This window comes from Heteronotia binoei, chromosome 3, assembly GCF_032191835.1.
Source record: "Heteronotia binoei isolate CCM8104 ecotype False Entrance Well chromosome 3, APGP_CSIRO_Hbin_v1, whole genome shotgun sequence".
Classification (NCBI taxonomy): Eukaryota; Metazoa; Chordata; class Lepidosauria; order Squamata; family Gekkonidae; genus Heteronotia; species Heteronotia binoei.
In genome coordinates, this window is record NC_083225.1 from 182,489,220 (window position 1) to 182,515,530 (window position 26,311).

At 47.2% G+C, this 26,311-nt stretch overlaps 1 protein-coding gene across 9 annotated transcripts in view; it reads left to right on the forward strand.

Moving 5' to 3' along the window:
- The window catches only part of DLG2 (discs large MAGUK scaffold protein 2), a 1,647,444-nt gene that overhangs the window by 214,446 nt on the left and 1,406,687 nt on the right, over positions 1-26,311 (forward strand). Inside the window, exon 1 of one of the 9 annotated variants that reach the window (XM_060234991.1) lies at positions 11,316-11,360. The exons of the other annotated variants lie outside the window; for them this stretch is intronic. Coding sequence (XP_060090974.1) covers positions 11,331-11,360 — 30 coding nt within the window. The 5' untranslated portion in view covers positions 11,316-11,330. Of the gene's footprint in view, positions 1-11,315; positions 11,361-26,311 lie in introns of those variants that run through there. 9 annotated transcript variants of the gene reach the window in all.

Sequence of the window (26,311 nt, forward strand, 5' to 3'; positions counted from 1 at the left end):
CGAAGAACCCAGGCCTTTGACTTGATTGCATTTTTTCCTTGTGAACTTTGGCTTGCCAACTCCAAGTTCAGAAATACTTAGAGCAGGGCTTTTTGGAAGAAAAATCCCAGCAGGAACTCATTCACGTATTAGGTCACATCCTCTGGTGTCACCATTGTTTCACACAGGGCTTTTTTTGTAGAACCCATTTGCATATTAGGCCACACCCCTGATGCCCTGCCAGCCAGAACTGTCTTCCTGTGTGTTCCTGCTAAAAAAAAAAAGCCCTGACTTACAGATTTGAGCGTGGGAACTGGGAGACCTGAAGGGTTGCCAGACCCCTGCTGGGGTGGGAGAACTCCCACTTTTGTGGGGCACTTCCCTGCCACCGGCCATCTGTCTGGTGTGAAGAGGAAAAGCCCACCCCCGATTGGCCTAAAATGCAATGTGATGACATCACAAGAAGTGACATCATCACATACAAACCATAGAGTTTTGCTGAAAAACTAGAGCATGTCAGCGAAGGTTCACTGAAGTTTCCAAATGAGCAGACTTGTTATTTGAAACAAAATTGCTTTTATTGTATACTCCAAAGTTACTCCAACATGATAGGTATTGGAACTGATGGCAAGCAGTTCGAATCATTGGTATTTAACATTCTGCATCAAAGCAATTGCATCTACACCCCAATTCCCAAAACAAAGGCTGCTTTTGCATGAGGGAGTTTTCACACGACTCCCCCCTTATCTTTTCAGTTAGTGGTTACATTTCCCAGCGGCAATGTCCTTGCTGCCTCTAGGGGGGAGGTGAGAATCTGGCGGGCGCTCTCCACTTCAAAGACTGCCTAACAACCTTTGATATTCCTGGGAAGCTATTCTTTGGCTATGCCCTACTTGCCCCCCCCCCTCTCCTATTCTATGGTCATAGGTTAGTGAACAAATATGTGCATTAATCAATATGGTTAGTAATCAGCATTTAGTAATAGTATCAATGAACAGAGTCTGACAGAGCATCCCCTGGCATGATGACATCACTTCCGGGTGATGTCATTGTGCTGCATGCATGACAGAAAATCCTGGAAAGGGCCCAGGATCCCTCCACCATCTTGCAGGTAGGACTTGGTAACCGTAGAGATCAAGGTTTAGGGAAGGGAAGGACCTTGGTGTGCATAATGCCATGCAGGCCACCTCCCAAAGCAGCCATTTTCTCTCTCTTTTTTTCTTTAATTCTAATTTTATTAGTTGATTAGATACAGACGGATTTGAAAACAAGCAATAATATAACTTTGAAAACATACATACTTAAAACAGAGGATGAAGGTGATTAAAACTAAATGCTTATCTACATATGTGAGTTTGTAATAATACCTCTTTACATTAACTCATTAATCTTATTTTGCAATATTTACCTTTAGCTATACATAATTTTATATTACCGTCAATTCAATTATAGCCGGTCATTATTGTCTGTGCCACTTTTCTGTGGCTTCTTGCCTAGATTTCTCATTCAATAAATCCGTAAGTATATCTAGTTCATCAATGTCTAAGATCTTATTGAACAACTCATCCAGTTTATTTCTTTATTTTATTATTTATTTATTACATTAGATTTCTATCCCGCCCTCTCCGCAAACGGACTCAGGGATTTTAGGAATCTTTCTTTCTTCCCGACACATTGCATACAAGATTCTGGCTGATCAAAGCAGCCATTTTCTCTGGGAGAAGTGAAATGGATGCTTTAATAAATTAATAATAAACAAATAAAGGATTGATGTAGTCTGGAGATCAGTTGTAATTCCAGCAGATCCCGCCCACCCCCCGCCCCCCAGCTAGAAGCTGACAACCCTAAACTGGCTGCCAAGTTAGCATGAAAGTCCTTCTCATGGCCCCCTTTCCAGATCTCTCTCCTGATTATTGTCTTTTAGCTCTTCTTTTGAGGAATAGTAGGGCCAGGGGTGAACATAAGAACATAAGAACATAAGAGAAGCCATGTTGGATCAGGCCAACGGCCCATCAAGTCCAACACTCTGTGTCACACAGTGGCAAAAAATTTTTTATATACACACATACACTGTGGCTAATAGCCACTGATGGACCTGTGCTCCATATTTTTATCTAAACCCCTCTTGAAGGTGGCTATACTTGTGGCCGTCACCACCTCCTGTGGCAGTGAATTCCACATGTTAATCACCCTTTGGGTGAAGAAGTACTTCCTTTTATCCGTTTTAACCTTTCTGCTCAGCAATTTCATCGAATGCCCACGAGTTCTTGTATTGTGAGAAAGGGAGAAAAGTACTTTTTTCTCTACTTTCTCCATCCCATGCATTATCTTGTAAACCTCTATCATGTCACCCCTCAGTCGACGTTTCTCCAAGCTAAAGAGTCCCAAGCGTTTCAACCTTTCTTCATAGGGAAGGTGCTCCAGCCCTTTAATCATTCTAGTTGCCCTTCTCTGGACTTTCTCCAATGCTATAATATCCTTTTTGAGGTGCGGCGACCAGAACTGCATACAGTACTCCAAATGAGACCGCACCATCGATTTATACAGGGGCATTATGATACTGGCTGATTTGTTTTCAATCCCCTTCCTAATAATTCCCAGCATGGCGTTGGCCTTTTTTATTGCAGACGCGCACTGTCTTGACATTTTCAGTGAGTTATCTACCACGACCCCAAGATCTCTCTCTTGGTCACTCTCTGCCAGTTCACACCCCATCAACTTGTATTTGTAGCTGGGATTCTTGGCCCCAATGTGCATTACTTTGCACTTGGCCACATTGAACCGCATCTGCCACGTTGACGCCCACTCACCCAGCCTCAACAGATCCCTTTGGAGTTCCTCACAATCCTCTCTGGTTCTCACCACCCTGAACAATTTAGTGTCATCTGCAAACTTGGCCACTTCACTGCTCACTCCCAACTCTAAATCATTTATGAACAAGTTAAAGAGCATGGGACCCAGTAGCGAGCCCTGCGGCACCCCACTGCTTACCGTCCTCCATTGCGAAGACTGCCCATTTATACTGACTCTCTGCTTCCTATTATTAAGCCAGTTTTTGATCCACAAGAGGACCTGTCCTTTTACTCCATGACTCTCAAGTTTTCTAAGGAGCCTTTGATGAGGAACTTTATCAAAAGCTTTCTGGAAGTCAAGGTAAACAACATCTATCGGGTCTCCTTTGTCCACATGTTTGTTCACCCCCTCAAAGAAATGTAATAAGGTTAGTGAGGCAAGATCTTCCCTTGCAGAACCCATGCTGAGTCTTCCTCAATAACCCGTGTTCATCAATGTGCCTACTCATTCTGTCCTTGATAATGGTTTCTACCAACTTTCCCAGTATTATAATGGTTTCTACCAACTTTCCCGATATTAAATTTTCTACCAATTTCCAATACCAAAAATTGGTTTCTACCAATTTTCCCGGTATTTCTACCAACTTTCTCGGGTGGAATTCTAGCAGAATCTCCTTTGCATATTAGGCCACACACCCCTGATGTAGCCAATCCCCCAAGAGCTTACAAGGCTCTTTTTTGTAAGCTCTTGGAGGATTGGCTACATCAGGGGTGTGTGGCCTAATATGCAAAGGAGCTCCTGCTAGAATTCCTCCACTGAGTAGGGCTGCAGAAATAGCAGTGAATTTTTTTTTAGATTTTAGCATATATGATGACAGTATCATTTGTGGATATTCTAAAAAAAAATTGTATTATTTTACCATTCGAGTTATCTTTGAAAGTTTCTGAATTATATTTTATCTGTATTGCGGTGTAATTTAATTTCTGCATCCTGCGAGTGGCTGGAAATGTCTAGGAAGACGTTGTGCTTTATGGACTATTTTTTAGTAAGAATAAAGAGGAGAAACGTCTTCTACAAATTTGTATGTCTTGAGAAGGATGTTGCAGACCTTTACGATCAACTGAACTGACCCTTTGTTTGGAGTATGACCAGGGGTGGAATTCTAGTAGGAACTCCTTTGCATATTAGGCCACATCCCCTTGATGTAGCCAATCCTCCAAGAGCTTACAAGTCCCTTTTTTGTAAGCTCTTCTACATCATGGGGGTGTGGCCTGATATGCAAAGGAGCATATTAGAAAAGGAGCATACAACCCCCCCTGCAGAACTGGGAATCTGGCTGCGTTTTAATGCCCAATAGCATTGCTCAATAGCATGGAGAGCCAGTTTGGTGTAGTGCTTAAGTGTGTGGACTCTTATCTGGGAGAACCGGGTTTGATTCCCCACTCCTCCACTTGCAGCTGCTGGAATGGCCTAGGGTCAGCCATAGCTCTGGCAGAGGTTGTCCTTGAAAGGACAGCTGCTGTGAGAGCCCTCTCCAGCCCCACCCACCTCACAGGGTGTCTGTTGTGGGGGAGGAAGGTGAAGGAGATTGTGAGCCGCTCTGAGACTCTTCGGAGTGGAGGGCGGGATATAAATCCAATATCTTCTTCTTCTTCAAGCTCACATAATACAATTTTTGCATGGCTTAAATGTTTAAAATTGCACAAATCTTCTGTTGGAACCGCTCATCTTTCCTTCCCCACCTCTGGTTGGATCACACACTTAGAGTCTGGTTGCAGCTTGGAAAAAAAAAATCCCTTCTGCCCACAGTTCTTACTTATAGGGTGAGGAGAGGCAAGCTAGCAATCGATCTCCGCTTAATGAGTGTTTGTATTTCTTTATAGAATGGATTTCAGCAAGGAACATCACTCATTCATTAACACTCCTAACAGCGACCAAATGGCAGCACACACAAAACCAACTCCAATGTCACAATTAGGGACAGCGGTGCCGGTTTCTGTAGTTAATCGATTAGTCCCCTTGTCAAAGAAACGCCTGGCTTATACATGCAGGGGAGAAAAGCAGTAGAATATGGAAGCGGTAGAATGAGATACTTACCTTCAGAGAGAAAAGGTGAGAGATGATGTGGAGAATGTTCCTTCTAAGCTGCAGAGTCTAGTGAGCAAATATTCTACTCTGTGAGCTACTGGCATTCAAGTTCTGAGCTGCTGCATAAATTAGTGTGCTCTGGGGGGTCATCCTTCCCGAGCGAAGACAAAAATGTGTGAGCTGGAGGCTAAAAATCTGTGAGCTGGCTCACACTAACTCAGCTTAGAGGGAACACTGGTTGTGAACTGCCTTTTTGGATGGCTCCTTCTGTTGTAGACTCCTGGCAAACAGAAAACCAGCAAGCAAAGTGGTAGAACATTTTCATCCTGTGATTCTAGTTTTCTGTTTGAATGGATCCTTTCGAATGCAAGGGGACACTGAGATGGTCTCCCTCTCCACCATGCCTGGCAGCCAGTTGGGGCTTGGAAGTGAGCAGCGGATATGGGGGGCATGTGGCAATGCGTCCACCATGGAAAACATGGGGCGGCTCTAAGAATCACTGGAAACTGTGGTTTTACCAGCGACTCATAGAGCTACCCAACGTCATCTCTGGGTTTCTCCCAGAAGCGCATACAATGCGACGGCCCCCCTCCATTGCAGCTTGGAGCAGCCTGTATCGGGGGGGGGGGTTGGTAGGGAAAAAAATCCCAGCAGGAACTCATTTGCATATTAGGCCACACCCCCTGACACCAAGCCAGCCAAAACTGCATTCCTGTGTGTTCCTGCTCAAAAAAAGCCCTGCCTGTATCCGCTGCCTGCATGGGGGAGTGATTAAGAACAATGAACTCTGATCCAGAGAACTGATTCCCCACTCCTCCAGGTGAGAACTGCCTGGTGACCTTGGGTCAGTCCCAGTTCTCTCAAAACTCTCTCAGCTAGGGTTGCTAGGTCCAATTCAAGAAATATCTGGGGACTTTGGGGGGGTGGAGCCAGGAGCAAGGTTGTGACAAGCATAGGTGAACTCCAAAGGGAGTTCTGGCCATCACATTGAAAGGGACTGCAAGTCAAGAGTCACTCCATCTTTGTTCCTCTTGCCACATGTATCCAAATGGCCAACAGTTATACAATGCTAATGCTTGTGCTTGCTATGCTGGCTGATTGCTTTGAAGTATCCTTGCTGCTTTTCTAGAGGGAGGATGGCATGTCTGGGAACTCGCACGTTCTATGCAACCAAGGTCAAGGGAGCCGGTGGAGATGTGACCGAGGGGGTAGATAACAAACACCTGGGGTGATGATAGAGTAGGAGGAAACTCGTGCAAAATCCCCGCTGCAGCTTGAATTGTAATGGTCAGCGCAAGGGATTATAAGAGCGGGGAACTGGCGAGAGAGCCAGTTCCGACAATGCCTGTACCTGCCTATGATGCTGGAATAAAGATCTTGAACTTTACTTGTCTATTCCTTGCCTCTGGGTCTGACGCTGTGCACCTTTTTAATGCCTTCCCTCCATTGGAAATAATGAAGGATAGGGGCGCCTTCTTTGGGGGCTCATAGAATTAGACGACCTGGCCCAATCTTTTTGAAATTTGGAGAGTGTTTTGTGGAGAGGCACTGGATGCTATGCTGAAAATTTGGTGCATCTATTTCAAAAACAGCCCCCCCCCCAAGCCCCAGATAGCTGCAAATCAATTCTCCATTCTACCCTATGGGGAATTGGTCTCCATAGGGAATAATGGAGCACACAGCAGATGTACTCACCCACAATTTCTGATTACCCTGAAGTGGGGGGAGGGCCTCCAAGTCAGGAGATCAGGCCCTTCCCCCACTTCAGTCATCAGAAAGTGGGGTGGGGAAAGGAAATGTCTCCTGGGCACTTCATTATTCCCTGTGGAGATCGATTCCCATAGGGTAGAATGGAGAATTGATCTGTGGGTGTCTGGGGGCTGTTTTTTTAAAGGTGGAGGCACCAAATTTTCAGCATGACATCCAGTGCCTCTCCTCAAAACACCATCCAAATTTCAAAAAGGTGGGACGAGGCGGTCCAATTCTACGAGCCCCAGAACAAGGTGCCCCTATCTTTCCTTATTTCCAGTGGAGGGAAGGCATTGAAAAGGTATGCGGTCCCTTTAAAAGTGATGGCCGGAACTCCCTTTGGAGTTCAATTATGCTTATCCCAACCTTGCTTCTGGCTCCACCCCAAAGTCTCCTGGCTCCACCCCCAAAGTCACCTGGCTTCACCCCCAAAGTCCCGAGATATTTTTTTAGTTGGACCTGGCAAACCTAGTGGTGACAGAGTAGGGTTGCCACCTTTGACTTGGGGAATTTCTGGAGATTTGGGGAGGGAGGGCTGAGGAGGGGAAGCAGCTCAGCAGGGAAGTGAAGCCTTAGAGTCTGTCCTCTGAAGCTGCCATTTACTCTGGAGGAACTGATCTCTACAGTCTGGGGATCAGTTGCTAATCCAGGAGCTCTCCATACCAGGGCATACCTGGAGGCTGGCAACCCCATGCCTTGCAGGTCTTTTATTGCCTCTCTCAAAGTCCCCTTCCAAACTTGGACTTCTACCCATGTTTTGTCTGAGTTAGATTCACGTTCATTTACTTCGCAGGAAAACCCTGGGCAAAAAAGCATCCCTATATCCTGGACCAGGGGTAGCCAAATTATGTTTCAGGAGCCACATGCAGCTCTTTCACACATATAGTGTGGCTCTCACTGGCATAGACAGCTTCAAGAGGGGACTGGATAAACATCTGGGGCAGAGGCCCATCAGCGTATTGTTGGAACTCTCTGTCTGGGGCAAGTGATGCTCTGTATTCTTGGTGCCTGGGGGGGAGGGCACTGTGGGAGGGCTTCTAGTGTCCTGGCCCCACTAATGGACCTCCTGATGTTGCCTGGTTTTTTTTTTTGGCCACTGTGTGACACAGAGTGTTGGACTGGATGGGTCATTGGCCTGATCCAACATGGCTTCTCTGATGTTCTTATGTGACACAGAGTGTTGGACTGGATGGGCCATTGGCCTGATCCAACATGGCTTCTCTTATGTTCTTATGTGACACAGAGTGTTGGACTGGATGGGCCATTGGCCTGATCCAACATGGCTTCTCTTATGTTCTTATGTGACACAGAGTGTTGGACTGGATGGGCCATTGGCCTGATCCAACATGGCTTCTCTTATGTGACACAGAGTGTTGGACTGGATGGGCCATTGGCCTGATCCAACATGGCTTCTCTTATGTTCTTATGTGACACAGAATGTTGGACTGGATGGGCCATTGGCCTGATCCAACATGGCTTCTCTTATGTTCTTATGTGACACAGAGTGTTGGACTGGATGGGCCATTGGCCTGATCCAACATGGCTTCTCTTATGTGACACAGAGTGTTGGACTGGATGGGCCATTGGCCTGATCCAACATGGCTTCTCTTATGTTCTTATGTGACACAGAATGTTGGACTGGATGGGCCATTGGCCTGATCCAACATGGCTTCTCTTATGTTCTTACGTTCACTGCATTTCTCTCTTTAAATCACTTCTCTAAGCCAAGCCAGCCAGCAGCTTGAAGAATGCATTTGGGACCTGGCTGTAAAGTTGGACTTTAAAGTTGCTTTCTTTCCACCTCCCATTCTTCCCCTATCTATTTCCTTCATTCTTTCCTTCGTTCCTTCCTTCCAACATCTGACATTCATGTCTTGTGGCTCTCAAACATCTTACATTTATTCTGTGCGGCTCTTACGTTAAGCAAGTTTGGCCAGCCCTATCCTGGACAATTCATAGAATCATAGAGTTGGAAGGGTCCTCCAGGATCATCTAGTCCAACCCCCTGCGCAATGCAGGAAACTCACAAATACCTCCCCCTTAATTCACAGGATCTTCATTGCTGACAGATGGCCATCTAGCCTCTGTTTAAAAACCTCCAATTGTGGGTGAAACTGGGGTGAACTCAGTGTAATGTGGAAATGGAAAAAAACAACAACAACAGGGGTGAACTCGGGTGTAGTGTGGAATATCATTTCGAGGACAGGGTTGAACCAGGATTAAAGTCTAGTGTGGAAAGGGCCAAAGTATGTTTGTGATAAGAACAAAAGAGAAGCCATGTTGGCAGCTAACAGATGTTTTAAACAAACAAAAAAGTATATCCCAATGATGCCACATTAGAGCATAGGAGAAGCCATGTTGGATCAGGCCAATGGCCCCTCCAGTACAACCACTCTGGGTCACCCTGTGGCCAAAACCCAGGTACTATCAGGAGGCCCACCAGCAGGGCCAGTTCAGACGCCCTCCCACTGTTGTCCCCCACCCCCGCCAAGCACTAAGAATGCTTAGCATCACTGCCCCAGAGATAAGAACATAAGAGAAACCATGTTGAGTCAGGCCAGTGGCCCATTCCGTCCAACATTCTGTGTGACTCAATGGCCAAAACCCAGGTGCCATCAGGAGACTCACCAGTGGGGCCAGAACTCCTGCTGTTGCCCCCCCAAGCATCAAGAATACAGAGCATCACTGTCCCAGACAGAGTGTTCCATCTATCCCTTGTGACTAATAGCCACCGATGGGCCTCTACTCCATAAGTTTATCCAATCCTCTCTTGAAGATATCTACCCTTGTCCCTGCCACCACTTCATAAGAACATAAGAGAAGCCATGTTGGATCAGGCCAGTGGCCCATCCAGTCCAACATTCTGTGTCACACAGTGGCCAAAAAACCAGGCGCCATCAGGAGGTCCATAAGTGGGGCCAGGACACTAGACATCCTCACCCTGTTCCCCCTCCCAAGCAATTACAAATACAGAGCATCACTTGACAAATACAAGACAAATACGGAGCATCACTTGCCCCAGACAGAGAGTTCCAACAATACGCTGTGGCTAATAGCCACTGATGGACCTCTGCTCCATATGCTTATCCAATCCCCTCTTGAAGCTGTGTATGCTTGCGACCGCCACCACCTCCTGTGGCAGTGAATTCCATGTGTTAATCGCCCTTTGGGTGAAGAAGTACTTCCTTTTATCTGTCCTAACCCAAATGCTCAGCAATTTCATTGAATGCCCACGAGTTCTTGTATTGTGAGATAGGGAGAAAAGTACCTCTTTCTCTACCTTCTCTATCCCGTGCACAATCTTGTAAACCTCTATCATGTCACACCTCAGTTGACGTCTCTCCAAGCTAAAGAGCCCCAAGCATTTTTACCTTTCTTCAAAGGGAAAGTGTTCCAAACCTTTAATCATTCTAGTTGCCCTTTTTTGGACTTTTTCCAATGCTATAATATCTTTTTTTGAGGTGCAGTGACCAGAATTGTACACAGTACTCCAACAGTACACAGTACAATTGTTAGGGGAGGGACGGTGGCTCAGTGGTAGAGCATCTGCTTGGGAAGCAGAAGGTCCCAGGTTCAATCCCCAGCATCTCCAAAACAGGGTCCAGGCAAATAGGTGTGAAAAACCTCAGCTTGAGACCCTGGAGAGCCGCTGCCAGTCTGAGAAGACAATACTGACTTTGATGGACCAAGGGTCTGATTCAGTATAAGGCAGCTTCACATGTTCATATGTACTTCCTGTTATTTCTTCTGGGTGTCCATTCCAAGTTTATAGGGGGAATGAGCACACGGACTCACTTGCCTAGCACAGTCGGCTCTGAACCGTGCCTGTGATTCCCAATCCCTCCTTTCTCTCCACTCTAAACAGCCCCCACCAGCAAGCGCATAGGGGACAAGTGAGTGCCACTTTGTGACTGTCTCGATCAACTTCTCACAAGTCCCAGCTGGCTGTTTCCCTCGGCAAGAAGCGACTTTGTAGAACCACACATGATTTCTTTCCCCCCTCTTGGCAAGGTGAAATGCTGCATTGGACACCGCAGTGTTTCAGCAACATGTGTATTTAAGAGTCCGGCATCTCCTGATGAGGTCGAACAACCCAAAACGATTGTTGTTCGGGGCGGCATGGATAGGCTTGTGATTGATGGGCCCAATAGTTGTGCTTACTCAGAACTTGCAGAAATGTAAAGGAAGGTTCCTTTGTAAATACACACACACAGTGAGCAAAACAGAGAGAGCGAGAGAGACCTGGCAGAGAAAGCTTTCTGGTACAGTGAAAGAGCTGATCGGAGCTGTGGCAACCGGGGTGCTGTGAGATGCTTTCTGGTCTCTTCTTACGCTTCTGGCTCTCGTCGCCTTGCTGAGAGGAGATTTCCGATTGCAGTCTGAACAATGCAGCAATCACGCTGGAGGAGCCACCTGGAAGTTTTCCTGGGGATGCTCTCTAGCGGGGCTTCAGATCCCCGGGAAGAAGAAGCACGCCTGCCTCCAGTGATGTGGTAGGAGGACTGAGTTTCTGATGCGGGCCCCGGTAGGGGGGAAGGGAGAGGAGGAGAAGAAGAAGAAGAAGAAGAAAGAAATTATAAAACCGAGCAGCAGGCTGTGTCGATTCAGGTCTCCGCTTCGGTGCGTGCCTCTGGTTTGATTTCCACTCCCCCCCATCCCTTTTCCTGCCCCTGGCTGATTCGCTTGAGGATTTCCACCTGCTCCCGGGAGAGCTTTCCGACATGGACTGCCTGTGCATTGTCACTACCAAGGTAGGTGCTGGAAACATTACTCTTCTGTTTTTGCCTTTCCCTTTCTGTAATTAAACAAGACAGACGATGTTGTCTTCTCAGGTTGCAAGTCGAAGAGACGGCTAAGTCTCCCTTTGGTGAGCTTACATGAGCGTAATCCTATCAATGGTTTTAAAGATCGCCTTCCTAAATAATACATAAACTGTGGGGGGTTTTAACCCAAAAGAGGCCTGCATTGCTGTTGCTTTTTTTGGGGGGGGGGTATTGTTTTAAACCTCAGATTTTGCTGACATCTATTAATAACTTAAGTAACGGAGGACATTCGGAAAAGATATTCTTCTGCAAGCGTCTTGACAGATTTCCCTGCAAATGTGTTGATTGCTGTTTTGTTAGGGGTTTTTTTTCTTTTTCTTTTGCAAACTCTTGAGTTTTTCCTGCCCCTTGCTTTCATTTCTCTGGTAGCCAATCATACAAAGCTTCAATAAAGACGATGTTTCTGATTGGAGAATTCAAAGTTCCACTAGGACATGGGGCCTTTTTTTATGGTGGAGGGCATAAGGTATGTGAGAGAGAGGACCCTGGTTCGGGGGATTAAATTTAGACCTCCATATGAGAATGGATGAACGACTCCCGAGCTCGACTTCATAAAAAGCATCAGTAGCTTTGCAGAATTTCACTGTTACACAATGTGGCAATGGCCACTAGGCAAGATGGCTTTGGAGAAAAAAGAATCTGACCAATTTGTGGTGCGGTAGACCTCATAGTGGCTGCTAGTAATGCCATCTAAATAGAACCTCCATGTTTGGAGCAGTGTTCCCTCTAAGCTGAGTTAGTATGAGCTAGCTCACACATTTTTAGCCTCCAGCTCACACATTTTTGTCTTAGCTTAGGAAGGATGACCCCAGAGCATGCTAATTTACGCAGCAGCTCACAACTTTAATGCCAGTAGCTCACAAAGTAGAATTTTTGCTCACAAGACTCTTCAGCTTAGAGGGAACATTGGTTTGGAGGCAGTATTCATCTTTCAACAGTTTGCAAGGAAGTAAATGATACTGCAGTTTTGTTGCCAGTGCATCATGCTTGTGGGCTTCTCCAAGGATGGAAACAGAATTCTGGGCTGCGCAAAGTATTGGTCAGATCCAGCAGAGATCATCTTTATGCTCTTGGTATTGCTGTTACAGAAATGATAAAGAATACAGTAACTCAGGGGTGGCCAAACTTGCTTAATGTAAGAGCCATGTAGTATAAACGTCAGATGTTTGAGAGCCACAAGACATGAACGCAGGGGTCATTTTGTAGAAAAATAGGTGGTGGATCCAGGGAGCTCCCACTGAATCTGAGGTCTGCATGAACGTCAAATGTTTGAGAGCTGCAAGGGAAGGGAAGGGAAGGGAAGGGAAGGGAAGGGAAGGGAAGGGAAGGGAAGGAAGGAAGGAAGGAAGGAAGGAAGGAAGGAAGGAAGGAAGGAAGGAAGGAAGGAAGGAAGGAAGGAAGGAGCTGCACCTACTATTCAATGGATAAGGAGGTGGAACTCTCAGACGGAGGAGGTGGAACTCTCAGAAAGGTTCAGGAGCTGTGCTCCTGTGAGCTCCCACTGAATCTGAGGTCTGCATGAACGTCAGGTGTTTGAGAGCTGCAAGGGAAGGGAGGAAGGAAGGAAGGAAGGAAGGAAGGAAGGAAGGAAGGAAGGAAGGAAGGAAGGAAGCAGCTGCACCTACTATTCAATGGAGGAGGTGGAACTCTCAGAAAGGTTCAGGAGCTGTGCTCCTGTGAGCTCCCACTGAATCTGAGGCCTGCATGAATGTCAGATGTTTGAGAGCTGCAAGGGAAGGGAGGAAGGAAGGAAGGAAGGAAGGAAGGAAGGAAGGAAGGAAGGAAGGAAGGAAGGAAGGAAGGAAGGAAGGAAGGAAGGAAGGAAGGAAGGAAGGAAAATAGATGGGGAGGGAGGAAAAGGTAAAAAGAAAGCAACTTTAAATGCATTCTCCAAGCTGCTGGCTGGCATGGCATAAAGAAGTGATTTAAAGGGACAAATGCTCACACACCAGGTATGAAAGAGTCACATGTGGCTCCCAAGCTGCAGTTTGGCCACCCCTGCACTAGCTTGCTTACTTGGGTGTACAAATGTGATTTGAAACAACTCACAGCAGTCATGGTAGATCCTGGAAGTTACTCCCTGCTTGCTGCCTAGTGTGATTGGGTAAGAAGATCAGACACACAGCAGAGAGGGGGAAAAGTCTGGCCAGTCAGAATGTTAACTTACATCTTCATATCAGTCCCCACCGCCGAAGAGGCAAGGCTTTAAAAAACAAACCAACCTGACGTTTCTTTAACAGTAGGAATGACTGCAGCAAACAACAAGCAAAGTACTGACTTTAGTATGCTTCTTTAGATTTTGGAATTATAATATCCCAGTCCACACTTGACAATTCCAGAAATTTCAGAAGTGTTCTACCAATGGCCTTGAACTGGCTGGATGTAAATAGGTGACCCCAGTGGTATAGCAGCTTTTTTTCTTTTAAAGTTTGCTTTGGTGAGAGAGGTGAAAAAGCATGGAAGAAGGATGGGGGGGAGATGGACATATGTCACAAAAAAGTGAAAAGCAAGTCTCCTATGAAGCCGTCTCATACCAACTCACAGAATTGGTCTATGTTATCTTAGTACCATCCACTCAGACTTGCAGCCTCTCTACTGGGCAAAGAAAGTTCTTTCCGAATGCATGGTGCCTGAGAACTTTTTAACCGGTGCAGCCTGGGACTGTGCTTTCTGTGTGTAAAGTGGAAGTTGTAACACTGAACTACATCCTCTTCCACCTTTCCTGTCGGGGTTCCCCAACCTGGGTCCCAGTTTGGAAACAGTTGAAGATTGCTATAAGAACAGAAGGACATAAGAGAAGCCATGTTGGATCAGGCCAACGGCCCATCCAGTCCAACACTCTGTGTCACACAGTGGCCAAAAAACCAAAACAAAAAACCAAGTGCCATCAAGAGGTGCACCAGTGGGGCTAGAAGCCCTCCCACTGTGCCCCCCTCCAAGCACCAAGAATACAGAGCATCACTGCCCCAGATAGAGAGTTCCAATGATAAGCTGTGGCTAATAGCCACTTAGGACCTCCGCTCCATAGACTTATCCGTTCCCCTCTTGAAGCGGTCTATGCTTGTAGCTGCCAAGTTAAAGAGCATGGGACCCAGTACTGAAGCCTGCGGCACCCCACTGCTTACCGTCTTCCACTGCGAAAATTGCCCATTTGTACTCACTCTCTGCTTCCTATTAGACTTGTCCTTTTACTCCATGTCTCTCGCCCCCCTGCTGCTGCCAGCCTCCTCTGGCCCACCACCGCACTCTGCTTGCCCCCTCGCTTGCCGCAACAAAAACAGCCATACAGGCTTCTCACAGCCCGCACCTGCACGTTTAACCAAATTCACAGGCACGGGCTGCTAGAAGCCAGTACGGCTGTAGTTGCGGCGAGCGGAGATGGGGGGGGGAGCAAGAGTGTGCAGCGGGGGCAAGCAGAGTGGGGCAGCCAGCTGGAGGACGCTGGTGGCAGCAACAGTGGCGGGAGGGGGAATGGGAGGCAAACTAGCTGGTTGCCTTGGGCAACGGGGGGGGGGGAGCCCAATTCAGCACCCCCTGCCTCTCGGCGCCTTAGGCAACCGCCTAGTTTGACTAGTGGGTGAGCCGGCCCTGTATAGGGCAGGATATAAATCTAATATCATCATCACCTTTGACCCCTCCCTTCGTATTCTTCTGATATAATTTATATCCAGGAATCGCTATATCCAGGGCTTTTTTTTTGTAGCAGGAACTCCTTTGCATATTAGGCCACACACCCCTGATGTATGCAGTCCTCCAAGAACTTACAGTAGGCTCTGTAAGAAGAGCCCTGTAAACTCTAAGAGGATTGGCTACATAAGGGGGTATGGCCTGATATGCAAAGGAGCTCCTGCTACAAAAATAGCCCTGACTATATCCCATTGATTATCCTCATCCCACCAAGTTTATGTTCTGGGTGAGGCCCCTACAGCAGGGGTGGCCAAACTGTAACTCAGGAGCCACATGTGGTTCTTTCACACACATTGTCAGGAACAAGTCCCTGCCAAGGTTTCCCTTTGCGGTTGTCGGTTTCCGATTAACATTTGCTCGGCTGATGTTATTACCCTGGTATTATTATCTTTGCTTATGAACAGGCTATATGATATGCAGAGGCGGCATGTGGGAGTAGGCAAACTAGGCAACTGCCTAGGGTGCCAGCTCCCAGCAGGGGCGGGGGGCAGATGCCCCTTCCCTGAACCTCCGCTGCTCTTTTGACTATGAGGGATCCTTAGGGCTGCCAAGCCCCCGGTCCAGGCGGGAATCGCCCACCCGGGAGGTTCTCAACCTGCCGGCCCACATTGGGCTGGCGGGAGGAACCTCCCCCTGTGTTGCTGGCATGATGATGTCACACGGAAGCGACATCATCAAAATGGCGGTGCCCCGTGTGGTGCCCCTCTAGGCGTTTCTGGGAAATCTCTATGGTTTTCCTGGACACTCTAGTCACTTGGGAAGTAAAACTCTATGGTATGGCGTGAATGTCCCCCACCGGGGGATGAAGAGGACTTGGCAGTTCTAGGGATCCAATCCCTCACAGCTGAAAGTGGTGTTTTCTCTTTCCTGGCACCCTCCGAGGGTGCCGGAGAAGGGAAGTGCTGAGTGTTCTTTCAGCTCTGAGAGATTGGAGGAGCTTCCCCTGATCCCTCAGAGCTGAAAGAAGCACTGAGTGCCCAGCGTGATGACGTCACTGTGACATCATCACGCTGCGCGTGCATGCACTTTGCTCACGCATGAAAATTTTATGAGGGGGACCACATGTTGGGGTTCTGCCTTGAGCGCCGGAACCCCACGCACCGGGCCTGATGATATGCAACCCTCTTTAGATTCCACAGGATACTATTGCATAAACATGTTTCCAGTTACTCACAAGGTCTCTCGTTGAAACGCTCAGCAGTTGGTGAGATGTGGGATGCAGACTCACAGGTGGAAAGTGGCCTCAGGGAGACACATGTAATCTTGTCTCCCTGAACAATGCTGATAAGCGTCAATTCAAGGGCAGACTGGGCCTTGGTTACTGCAGCCTGGGAAAGGATAAAGGCTTTGAAAATACTTTTGGCGGGCATGGGGAAATGAATAGCCGTTGCCCCCGTCTTCTATAATGGTTCGTAACTTTCTATTGTGTCCCAGTCTGGCAAGGCCTAGACTGGTGTTCACTTGCCATGTAATGTTTGCTCTAAGTCTCATCATGAAACTTCTTCTGATCCCACTCAAGACATCTCGTGATTGAACCTGGGCAAAACCTTACACATGTTGTGGGGGCTCTTAAAGTCCCCAACACCCCATTGGCTGGCTTGGAGAAGGCATTTGTCTCTTTAAATCACTACTCCGAGCATTTAGAGTCGCTTTCTTTCTACTTTTCCTTCCCTATCTATTTTCCTTCCTTCCTTCCTTCCTTCCTTCCTTCCTTCCTTCCTTCCTTCCTTCCTTCCTTCCTTCCTTCCTTCCTTCCTTCCTTCCTTCCTTCCCTCCCTTCCCTCCCTCCCCTCCCTCCCTCCCCTCCCCCCCTCCCTCCCCCCCTCCCTTCCTTCCTTCCTTCCTTCCTTCCTTCCTTCCTTCCTTCCTTCCTTCCTTCCTTCCTTCCTTCCTTCCTTCCTTCCTTCCTCCCTCCCTCCCTCCCTCCCTCCCTCCCTCCCTGCTCTCAAATATCTGACATTTGTGTCTTATGGCTCTCAAACGTCTGACGCTTATTCTATGCATTAAGCAAGTTTGGCCAGCCCTGCCCTGCAGTTACGAGAGGGCCCACAGTGGCAGTTCCACTGTTGAAGACTGCACAGCTGTGAGAGCCAGATGATAAAGGAGTGTGCATAGCTGTTTGTGTGCCATCCTTGGCAACAGCAGTCCTACAGGATCAAGAGGTGTTAAGATATGTTCCTGTTAATTATACATTGAACATAGAGGTCAGCCAGTGAACAGCTGTCATGTGCATGGAGAATAACTCCACAGGAGAGCAACCTGTCTAGCCCGAACAACCCAGTCTCATCAAAGCTCAGAAGTTAAGCAGGGTTTGCTGTGGTTCGTGCTTGGATGGGAGACCATCAAAGAAGACTATGGTCACTATGCAGTAGTAGTAGTTCTTTATTCACGGTCATCCGACCAGCTTAAAAATACCAACAAAACTTAAAAAACAGAAACAAACCCATCACCTCTTACACAAAATTCCTGTCTCCTACTATTACATATATTATTAAAGCCCATAACCAAGATTTACACTCTCAATTTCCCTCCTTTCCAACTGAGCAGCGTAACAGAAACGGGCAATCTTAGAGGAAACATCAGAATGAGCGTCAGACAGGAGGAAGGCAATTTGCTCGTCCTCCTGCCAGCCCGCCAAGGATCCGAGAATCGGAGAGATTAGTCTTGCTCTCAAGTCCTTGAAATTTGGGCACTGCAAAACAATGTGCAGGGTTGTTTCAACCTCGTTGCAATTGCAGGGGCACAATCTTTCCAGATATGGGCACCCGGCGTAACGTCCCAAAAGCACCAAAGAAAAAAGTGCGTTGAGCCGTGCTTTTGAGAAAGCTATCCGATATTTTGGGATAGTGATGTTGAAAAGATACCTGGCCGGGGATAGTACTTTGGCTCGCTTCCCTAAGTAAATGTGCGCAGAAAGACTAGCTCTGGCAGATCTCAGTTCGAGCTCAACCAACCTCAGGCGCAGAAGTTCTTTCGCATCCCTCGGTTCCATCATTACTAAGGACTCGGGGAAGAAATCACAGTGTCTGAAATGGTCTAGACATCTTTTCTCCCAGGTTCCCACAAAAGGGTCTAAAAAAATCAAATGGGGAAGACCATCTGGCTTTGAAAGGACCTTCAAAAAGTAACAAAAGGTATTTAACCACATAGACGTCTCGATGCTTGGGACGCCAGCTTCTAATCTAATGGCAGTGTTTGGCGCACATCTAGGAACAAACAGAAGCTTGCGCAGGAGTTTAGTTTGTACTATCTCCAACGGCTTGGTGGTTAAATAAGGGGCAATTTCAGCGCCATAAAGCAACTGGACCCTGGTCTTTGCAGTATGCAACCTTAGTGCAGCAGGCAAGAATTTGGCCCCTTTGGAGATATAAAAATGATAGCTGGCATCAGCTGTTCTTTGCGCAGATTGTGCAACATAGTTCTTATGTGCTAAATGCTTTCCCTGATAATGAAAAATCACCCCCAGGTATTTTATAATTTTTACCTGCTCGATGGGTTTGCCATGCAGTGAAAGGCAATGGCAAACCTCCTCTGCTCCTCTCTTGCCTTGTAAACCCCATAAGTCGGCTTGATGGCACATATCCCCTTGTCCCAAAGGAGAAAACAGAAGGCTGCAGGAGAACTTTGCTGGGAATCTGGGCCTGAAAGCAGCTAACACAACAACAGCAAGACTGTAGATTTATACCCCGCCCTTCTCTCTGAATCAGAGTCTCAGAGCAGCTTACAATCTCCTATATCTTCTTCCCCCACAACAGTTACCCTGTGAGGTAGGGAGGGCTGAGAGGGCTCTCATAGCAGCTGCCCTTTCAAGGACAACTCCCACGAGAGCTATGGCTGACCCAAGGCCATTCCAGCAGCTGCAAGTGGAGAAATAGAGAATCAAACCTGGTTCTCCCAGATAAGAGTCCACACACTGAACTACTACACCAAACTGGCTCTCCACTGTGCAGTAGTGAAAAAGATCTAGATCTGGACAGAGCTTGGAGGAAAGACTACCTAGGGAACCCAGCTGAGATTGCCTTGAGATCCATCAATGAAAAGCGTTTTCCGTCAAGTTGGACAAAGCAAATGAATATTTACTAACATAACAAGAGATGAAGGGTGACCTCTACCTTTTCTAGGACCTTAAACATCTTAGTTGAGGCGGGAGAACGCAGCGGCTTCAGACCCACAGAGATGTGAGACTGAAATTAACAGCATCTGTTACCTCCGTGAAGATAGTTTCAGGCAGGTGGATGTCTTGGTCTGAAGCAACAGAACAAAGTTGGAGTCCAGTAGCACCTTGAAGACCAATGAAGTTTTATTATTATTTTTTATTTTTTTTTTCCATTTGTTGTTCCAGCTGGATGTTCATATGAAGCTGCCTTCTACTGAATCAGACCCTTGGTCCATCAAAGTCAGTATTATCTTCTCAGACTAGCAGCGGCTCTCCAGGGTCTCAAGCTGAGGTTTTTCACACCTATTTGCCTGGACCCTTTTTGGAGATGCCAAGAAGAAGAAGATGATATTGGATTTATATCCCGCCCTCCACTCTGAAGAGTCTCAGAGCGGCTCACAATCTCCCACAACAGACACCCTGTGAGGTGGGTGGGGCTGGAGAGGGCTCTCACAGCAGCTGCCCTTTCAAGGACAACTTCTGCCAGAGCTATGGCTGACCCAAGGCCATGCCAGCAGGTGCAAGTGGAGGAGTGGGGAATCAAACCCGGTTCTCCCAGATAAGAGTCCGCACACTTAACCACTACACCAAACTGGCTCTCCTACACCAAACTGGCTCTCCAGGGATTGAACCTGGGACCTTCTGCTTACCAAGCAGATGTTCTACCACTGAGCACCGTCCCTCCCCTTGGAATGGAAGAATGGAAGTTTTTGTGTGCATGCACACTTCATCAGACAATGAAACGGGGTACAGTGAACAGAGTTACATATAGCTGGTGGGCGGTGGTGAAACATGCAAAATAGTACCAAGTTAGAATCTATGGCAAAATAGTGCAATTAACAAATTGAAAGAGCAGCCAGTTTGGTTTAGATACCATGTGTTGTGTTGGAAAACAGCAAAGCCAATAGACTTGTCAGAACTGAAGAGTGATGTTGAGCGTGTCACAGGCAATAAACGCAGAGTCTGTTAATTGCTCTCTAGCTACTCTGCTCAGTGTATCCCATTTCATTGTCTGATGAAGTGTGTGTGCTCATGGAAGCTTCCATTCTGAATAAAACTTTGTTGGTCTTAAAGTTGCTACTGGTCTCCCACTTTGTTCTGTTGCTTCAGACCAACATGGCTGCCCACCTGGATCTACCGGCAATAGAACGAAGTTTGAGTCCAGAAGAGTCCTTTCAGAAGAAGTGTGCATGTACATGGAAGCTGGTGCCCAGAATTAAACTTTGTTGGTCTTAAAGGTGCCACTGGGCTCCTTGTTCTGTTACCTCCAGGGCTTTTTTGGTAGAAAAAAGCCCAGGAGGAACTCATTTTCATATTAGGCCCCACTCCCCTGATATCACCATTGTTTCACACAGAGGGTATTGTAGAAAAAGCCCAGCAGGGATTCATTTGCATATTAGGCCACACCCCTTGACGCCAAGCCAGCCGGAACTGCGTTCCTGTGTGTTCCTGCTCAAAAAAGCCCTGGTTATCCCTAAAAATATGGATCTACTCCTGTATTTTGACCATGTCTGAAGTGACATGAGAGTAAAAGAATACATGGTTTCCACGCAGAAGGTTCCTGGCAACATCTGTGAATAGATCTCAGGTAGTAGATTCTTGGTTTTTCTCTGCTCAGATTCATAGAACACCACTGCTAGTCAGAATAGAGGAAACTGACGAACATGGACCATTGGGTGGTGGCTCAGTTTAAGGAAGTTTGGTTGTTCATTTGCATTCTCTCCTGAGCAACTTAGAAATAAAGAACAGTCCTGAGCATTGTAAGTAAGTTTGGTTTTAAGATTTATGTGCAGGAAGGGGTGGGGGGATGAAGTATGGGTAGCACATGGTGATTGATAGGTGAATGTTTCATGTTTGGCAGCTGTGGTCACTTCTGAGCTGAGCCTTGGATCTGCCTGCCATTTGCTCTGAACAGCTGTCAAACAAATTTCATTTCCTTGTGATGGTAGAGCTTTCTTTGCTTGCTCTGCAGAGGTATCTGCTCAGCAGGTGACATCAGTTCTACCCCAGGGTTCCGAATGGCTGGTTCAAAGAATTAAAGGGTGCTGCCGGGGGGGGGGGGGGACTATACTTCCTAGAAGACTTTAATCACTGATTGGTTTTAATGTGTTCTTAATGTTTTATTATTGTATTGTTCATTTTAAATGTTGTAAGCCGCCCTGAGCCTGCTCTGGCGGGGGAGGGCGGGGTATAAATAAAATTTTACATTACATTACATTTTACATTACTTCCCATAAGAAATCCTGTAAAGGAGGGGCTGTGGCTCAGTGACAGAACATCTCCTTGACATGCAGAAGGTCCCAGGTTCAATCCCCTGCAGCTCCAGATAAAAGGACCAGGTGTCCTGAGTCAGCCAGGGCTCAGTGATAACAAGGCGTCCTCAGGAGAAGAAGACTCCTCAAGAGAAGAGGAGCCCCATGTAGCTAGCCTTGAGTTAACAGAAACTGTCCAGTACAAATATGAGCTGCAGTCTTGTCAAGATTCACAGCCAACAGCTGGTGTAGAGCCACCAACACCGTCCAGCCCTGATTCAGCAGGTGAACTGCAGTTGGTCATTCCCAGCTCACCAGTACCACCTGCACCCTTAGAATGCTACACACAAAGGCTGAGAACAAAGCTACAGGCAGGACATCAAAGTGCACGCCTCCTGGCCTGACACTAGCTGCTTGCTGATAACAAAGATGAGTAGTTTGCAAGATTGCTTCTGAGTAACTGGTTGCAAGTATACCTTTAGGCGTAGGGCTGTAAAACCAGCCAAAATAGGCTGTTAGGCAATGTGTATTACACTAAGCCACCAACTCTGCCTTGCCTGACTTTTGGACCCCTGAGCTTGGGCTGAATGACTCTGCTTTGCCTGAACTTTGGCACCTGATACTTAGAGCCTGCAAGTCAGTACCTAATGTAGTAGATAATGAGAAAGACCTCTTCCTGAGACCCTGGACAGCTGCTGCCAATCTGAGTAGTCAGTACTGACTTTGATGAACCTGGGGTCTGATTCGATACAAGGCAGCTTCATGTGTATAGGTGTACTATGTGAAAATGTGCCTGTTGAAAATAACCTGGGTAACATGAACTTAATAAATACCAAAGCAGTAACTTAACAACAACAACATTGCAACTTTCTGGCTGGCTTACTGATTTGCTCACAGTTTCTGTTAACTGTTGGGTGTCAGCCGGCGTGCAACAATGACAAGTCTAGGGGGAAGAAGGGAGAACTAGAACTTTCATTAGGCTTCAGGGCTTTTTTTTGTAGCAGGGACTTGTTTGCATACTTGGCTACTCTCCCCTGATGTAGCCAATCCTCCAAGAGCTTACAGTAGGCCATGTTTGAAGAGCCCAGTAAGCTCTTGGAGGATTGGCTACAACAGGAGGGTGTGGCCTAATATGCAAAGGAGTTCCTGCTACAAAAAAATCCCAGTGAAAATGTGCAGGAAATACTAGCTGTTCTGCTGGGCAGTTCTCTTGAAATGCATGAAAACTAACTCGGCAAACTGGCTCGAGCTGTTTGCAAGCACCTGAACTGGTTGACATAAAAGCAGCTCCCTGACTATGGCAGACAAAAAGAACATGAAGAAGAAGACTGCAGATTTATATCCCACCCTTCTCTCTGAATCAGAGACTCCGAGCGGCTTACAATCTCCTATATCTTCTCCCCCCACAACAGAAGCCCTGTGAAGTGGGTGGGGCTGGAGAGGGCTCTCACAGCAGCTGCCCTTTCAAGGACAACCTCTGCGAGAGCTATGGCTGACCCACGGCCATTCCAGCAGCTGCAAGTGGAGGCGTGGGGAATCAAACCCGGTTCTCCCAGATAAGACTTCACCACTACACCAACTACACTACACTAACTGGCTGGAGAGCCAGTCTGGTGTAGTGGTTAAGTGTGCGGACTCTTATCTGGGAGAACCGGGTTTGATTCCCCACTCCTCCACTTCCACCTGCTAGCATGGCCTTGGCTCAGCCATAGCTCTGGCAGAGGTTGTCCTTGAAAGGGCAGCTGCTGTGAGAGCCCTCTCCAGCCCCACCCACCTCACAGGGTGTTTGTTGTGGGGGAGGAAGGTAAAGGAGATTGTGAGCCGCTCTGAGACTCTTCGGAGTGGAGGGCGGGATATAAATCCAATATCTTCTTCTTCTTCTTCTTGGTGTCTGAGCAACCCGAGAGGAACTGGCTGGTGTTTGAGCAACCCCAGTGCTGCCCAGGACTGGAGAAGACGCTAGAAATTAAATACACCGGGAGGGTCTTTATCCACTTTATCTTTATGTTTTTGGGGTGATGGAAAGTGCCGTCAAGTCACAGCTGACTTATGGCAACTTTACTCTCTGCATTTAACGTGCAAAACAGCAATATGCCAGTAGCTCCATGGAGCTATGCCAGTGTATGGCAGCTGAGACTGGACCCCGTATGCGTATTACTGAAGCCCAGCGGGACTGCTCACATGCACATCACTTTGTCTCCCTGATTTAATTCTCTCTTCGAGGCAAGCAACCCTTATATCCAATTTCTGCTTTGAATGTCTTTTCTTTCTCTCCCCTAAGATTAAAAACAAGCATTTAAAAATAATAAGCATTCGTAGAATCATAGAGTTGGAAGGGAACTCCAGGGTCATCTAGTCCAACTCCCTGCACAATGCAGGGAACTCACAAATACCTCCCCCTAAATTCACAGCATCCTCATTGCTATTGACCCTCCAGGGGAACTGACTGGCCACTGTGTGAGACAGGATGGTGGATTTAGATGGACCACTAGTCTGATCCAGCAGGGGTCTTACATTTTTATGAAGTTTTGCTTTGGTCCTGAATTCATGCAATGGACTTAGATAAGCCACACTTCCAGCTTCAGTCCTCTGGTTTCAGTGTGGTAATATGATAATGCATGTGCAGTGTTTTATGCACAGGAAAGCCCGACTGCTTGGAGTCAGCAATTTGTTGTAGAGGAGTCACAGAATTTTGCCAGATCCCTCCTCCAACAGAAGTCCCTTCTGGCTTCCCCATTAGTTAATTCCGGGTGCCCCAAACACCTTGTGGATCCTGTTGTCCCAAATGCCATGAGGGTCAGGAGACTGCAGTATGATTGGGGAAGAAGTAACAATAGCCCCCTGTACTTCATGTTCTGCAAGCACAGCCCTGTAGAGCAGGGGTGTCAAACATACAGTCTAGGGGTCAAATCAGGCCCCTGGAGGGCTTCTATCAGGCCCCCGAGCAACTGGCTGTCATCTACTTCCTTCAGCATCACAGCTTGCTTTGCCAGGCTTGCTCAATCACACAGGAGCTACAGAGCAAAGCCTCTATTTTCTTCATTGACTGAGGATCCTCTCTTGGGGAGGCAGAGCTTGCTTTGCCAGGCTCTCTCAATCACATAGCAGAACTACTGAGCCAAGCCTCTCTTCTATTGGCTGAGGCTCCTCCCCCTTCTGGTCCCCTAGGGAAGGAAGGAAAGAGCCAGAGCTTCTTTTACCCAGTTCCCTGAATTCCATGGGAGAAATACAAAGAAAGCAGCTTTAAGACCAATTAGTGCTAAATGTTTTAAGGATGTGTTATTTTAAGGGTTTTTTTAAAAAAAATCTTTAATTGTGTTTTTTCTAAAGTTTATATCTCAGCTACCTACTCTTAAATAGGTACACACATTGCCCAGCCCGATAAGGTCTCACTTATGTCTGATCCGGCCCTCATAGCAAATGAGTTTGACGTTCATGGCAGTGTGATAGTTTCACTGCAGCCCTCTAACTTAGGTGTCTATTTGTTCATGTGTATCCAGTGACAGTAGGAATCAGCATTGTGGGAGTCAAAAGGAACTGTTGGGTGAAAGGGAAGAGCAGTAAAAATCTGCTCCCTCCAGTATCTTTAAGTGTGCGGACTCTTATCTGGGAGAACCGGGTTTGATTCCCCACTCCTCCACTTGCACCTGCTAGCATGGCCTTGGGTCAGCCATAGTTCTGGCAGAGGTTGTCCTTGAAAGGGCAGCTGCTGTGAGAGCCTTCTCCAGCCCCACCCACCTCACAGGGTGTCTGTTGTGGGGGAGGAAGGTAAAGGAGATTGTGAGCCGCTCTGAGACTCTTTGGAGTGGAGGGCGGGATATAAATCCAATATCATCATCTTCTTCTTTCCACCTGGATCTGACCATACATGAATAATTTTTGTTATGAAGATTATTTCATCTGATTGCTCCTTTCCCCCTTTTTCATTCGGAAAGCCAGTTTGATTTAGCTGCTAAGAGCGTGGACTCTTAATCTGGGAGAACCAGGTTTGATTCCACCCCCCCCCCACCTGCAGCTGCTTGGTGACCTTGGGTCATCCGCAGTTCTCACAGAGCTGTTCTGCTCAAGAGCAATCCTCTCAGATCTATCTCAGCCCCACTTGCCTTACAGGGTGTCTGTTGTGGGGAGAGGAAGGGAAGGAAATTGTAAGCCAGAGTAGGGTTGCCAAATTCAATTCAAGAAATATCTGGGGACTTTGGGGGTGGAGCCAGGAGACTTTGGGGGTGGAGCCAGGAACAAGGATGTGACAAGCATAATTGAACTCCAAGGGAGTTCCGGCCATCACATTTAAAGGGACCGCACACCTTTTCAATGCCTTCCTTCCATAGGAAATAATGAAGGATAAGAACATAAGAACATAAGAGAAGCCATGTTGGATCAGGCCAACGGCCCATCAAGTCCAACACTCTGTGTCACACAGTGGCAAAAAATGTTATATACACACATACACTGTGGCTAATAGCCACTGATGGACCTGTGCTCCATACACTGTGGCTAATAGCCACTGATGGACCTGTGCTCCATACACTGTGGCTAATAGCCACTGATGGACCTGTGCTCCATATTTTTATCTAAACCCCTCTTGAAGGTGGCTATACTTGTGGCCGCCACCACCTCCTGTGGCAGTGAATTCCACATGTTAATCACCCTTTGGGTGAAGAAGTACTTCCTTTTATCCGTCTTAACCTGTCTGCTCAGCAATTTCATCGAATGCCCACGAGTTCTTGTATTGTGAGAAAGGGAGAAAAGTACTTCTTTCTCTACTTTCTCCATTCCATGCATTA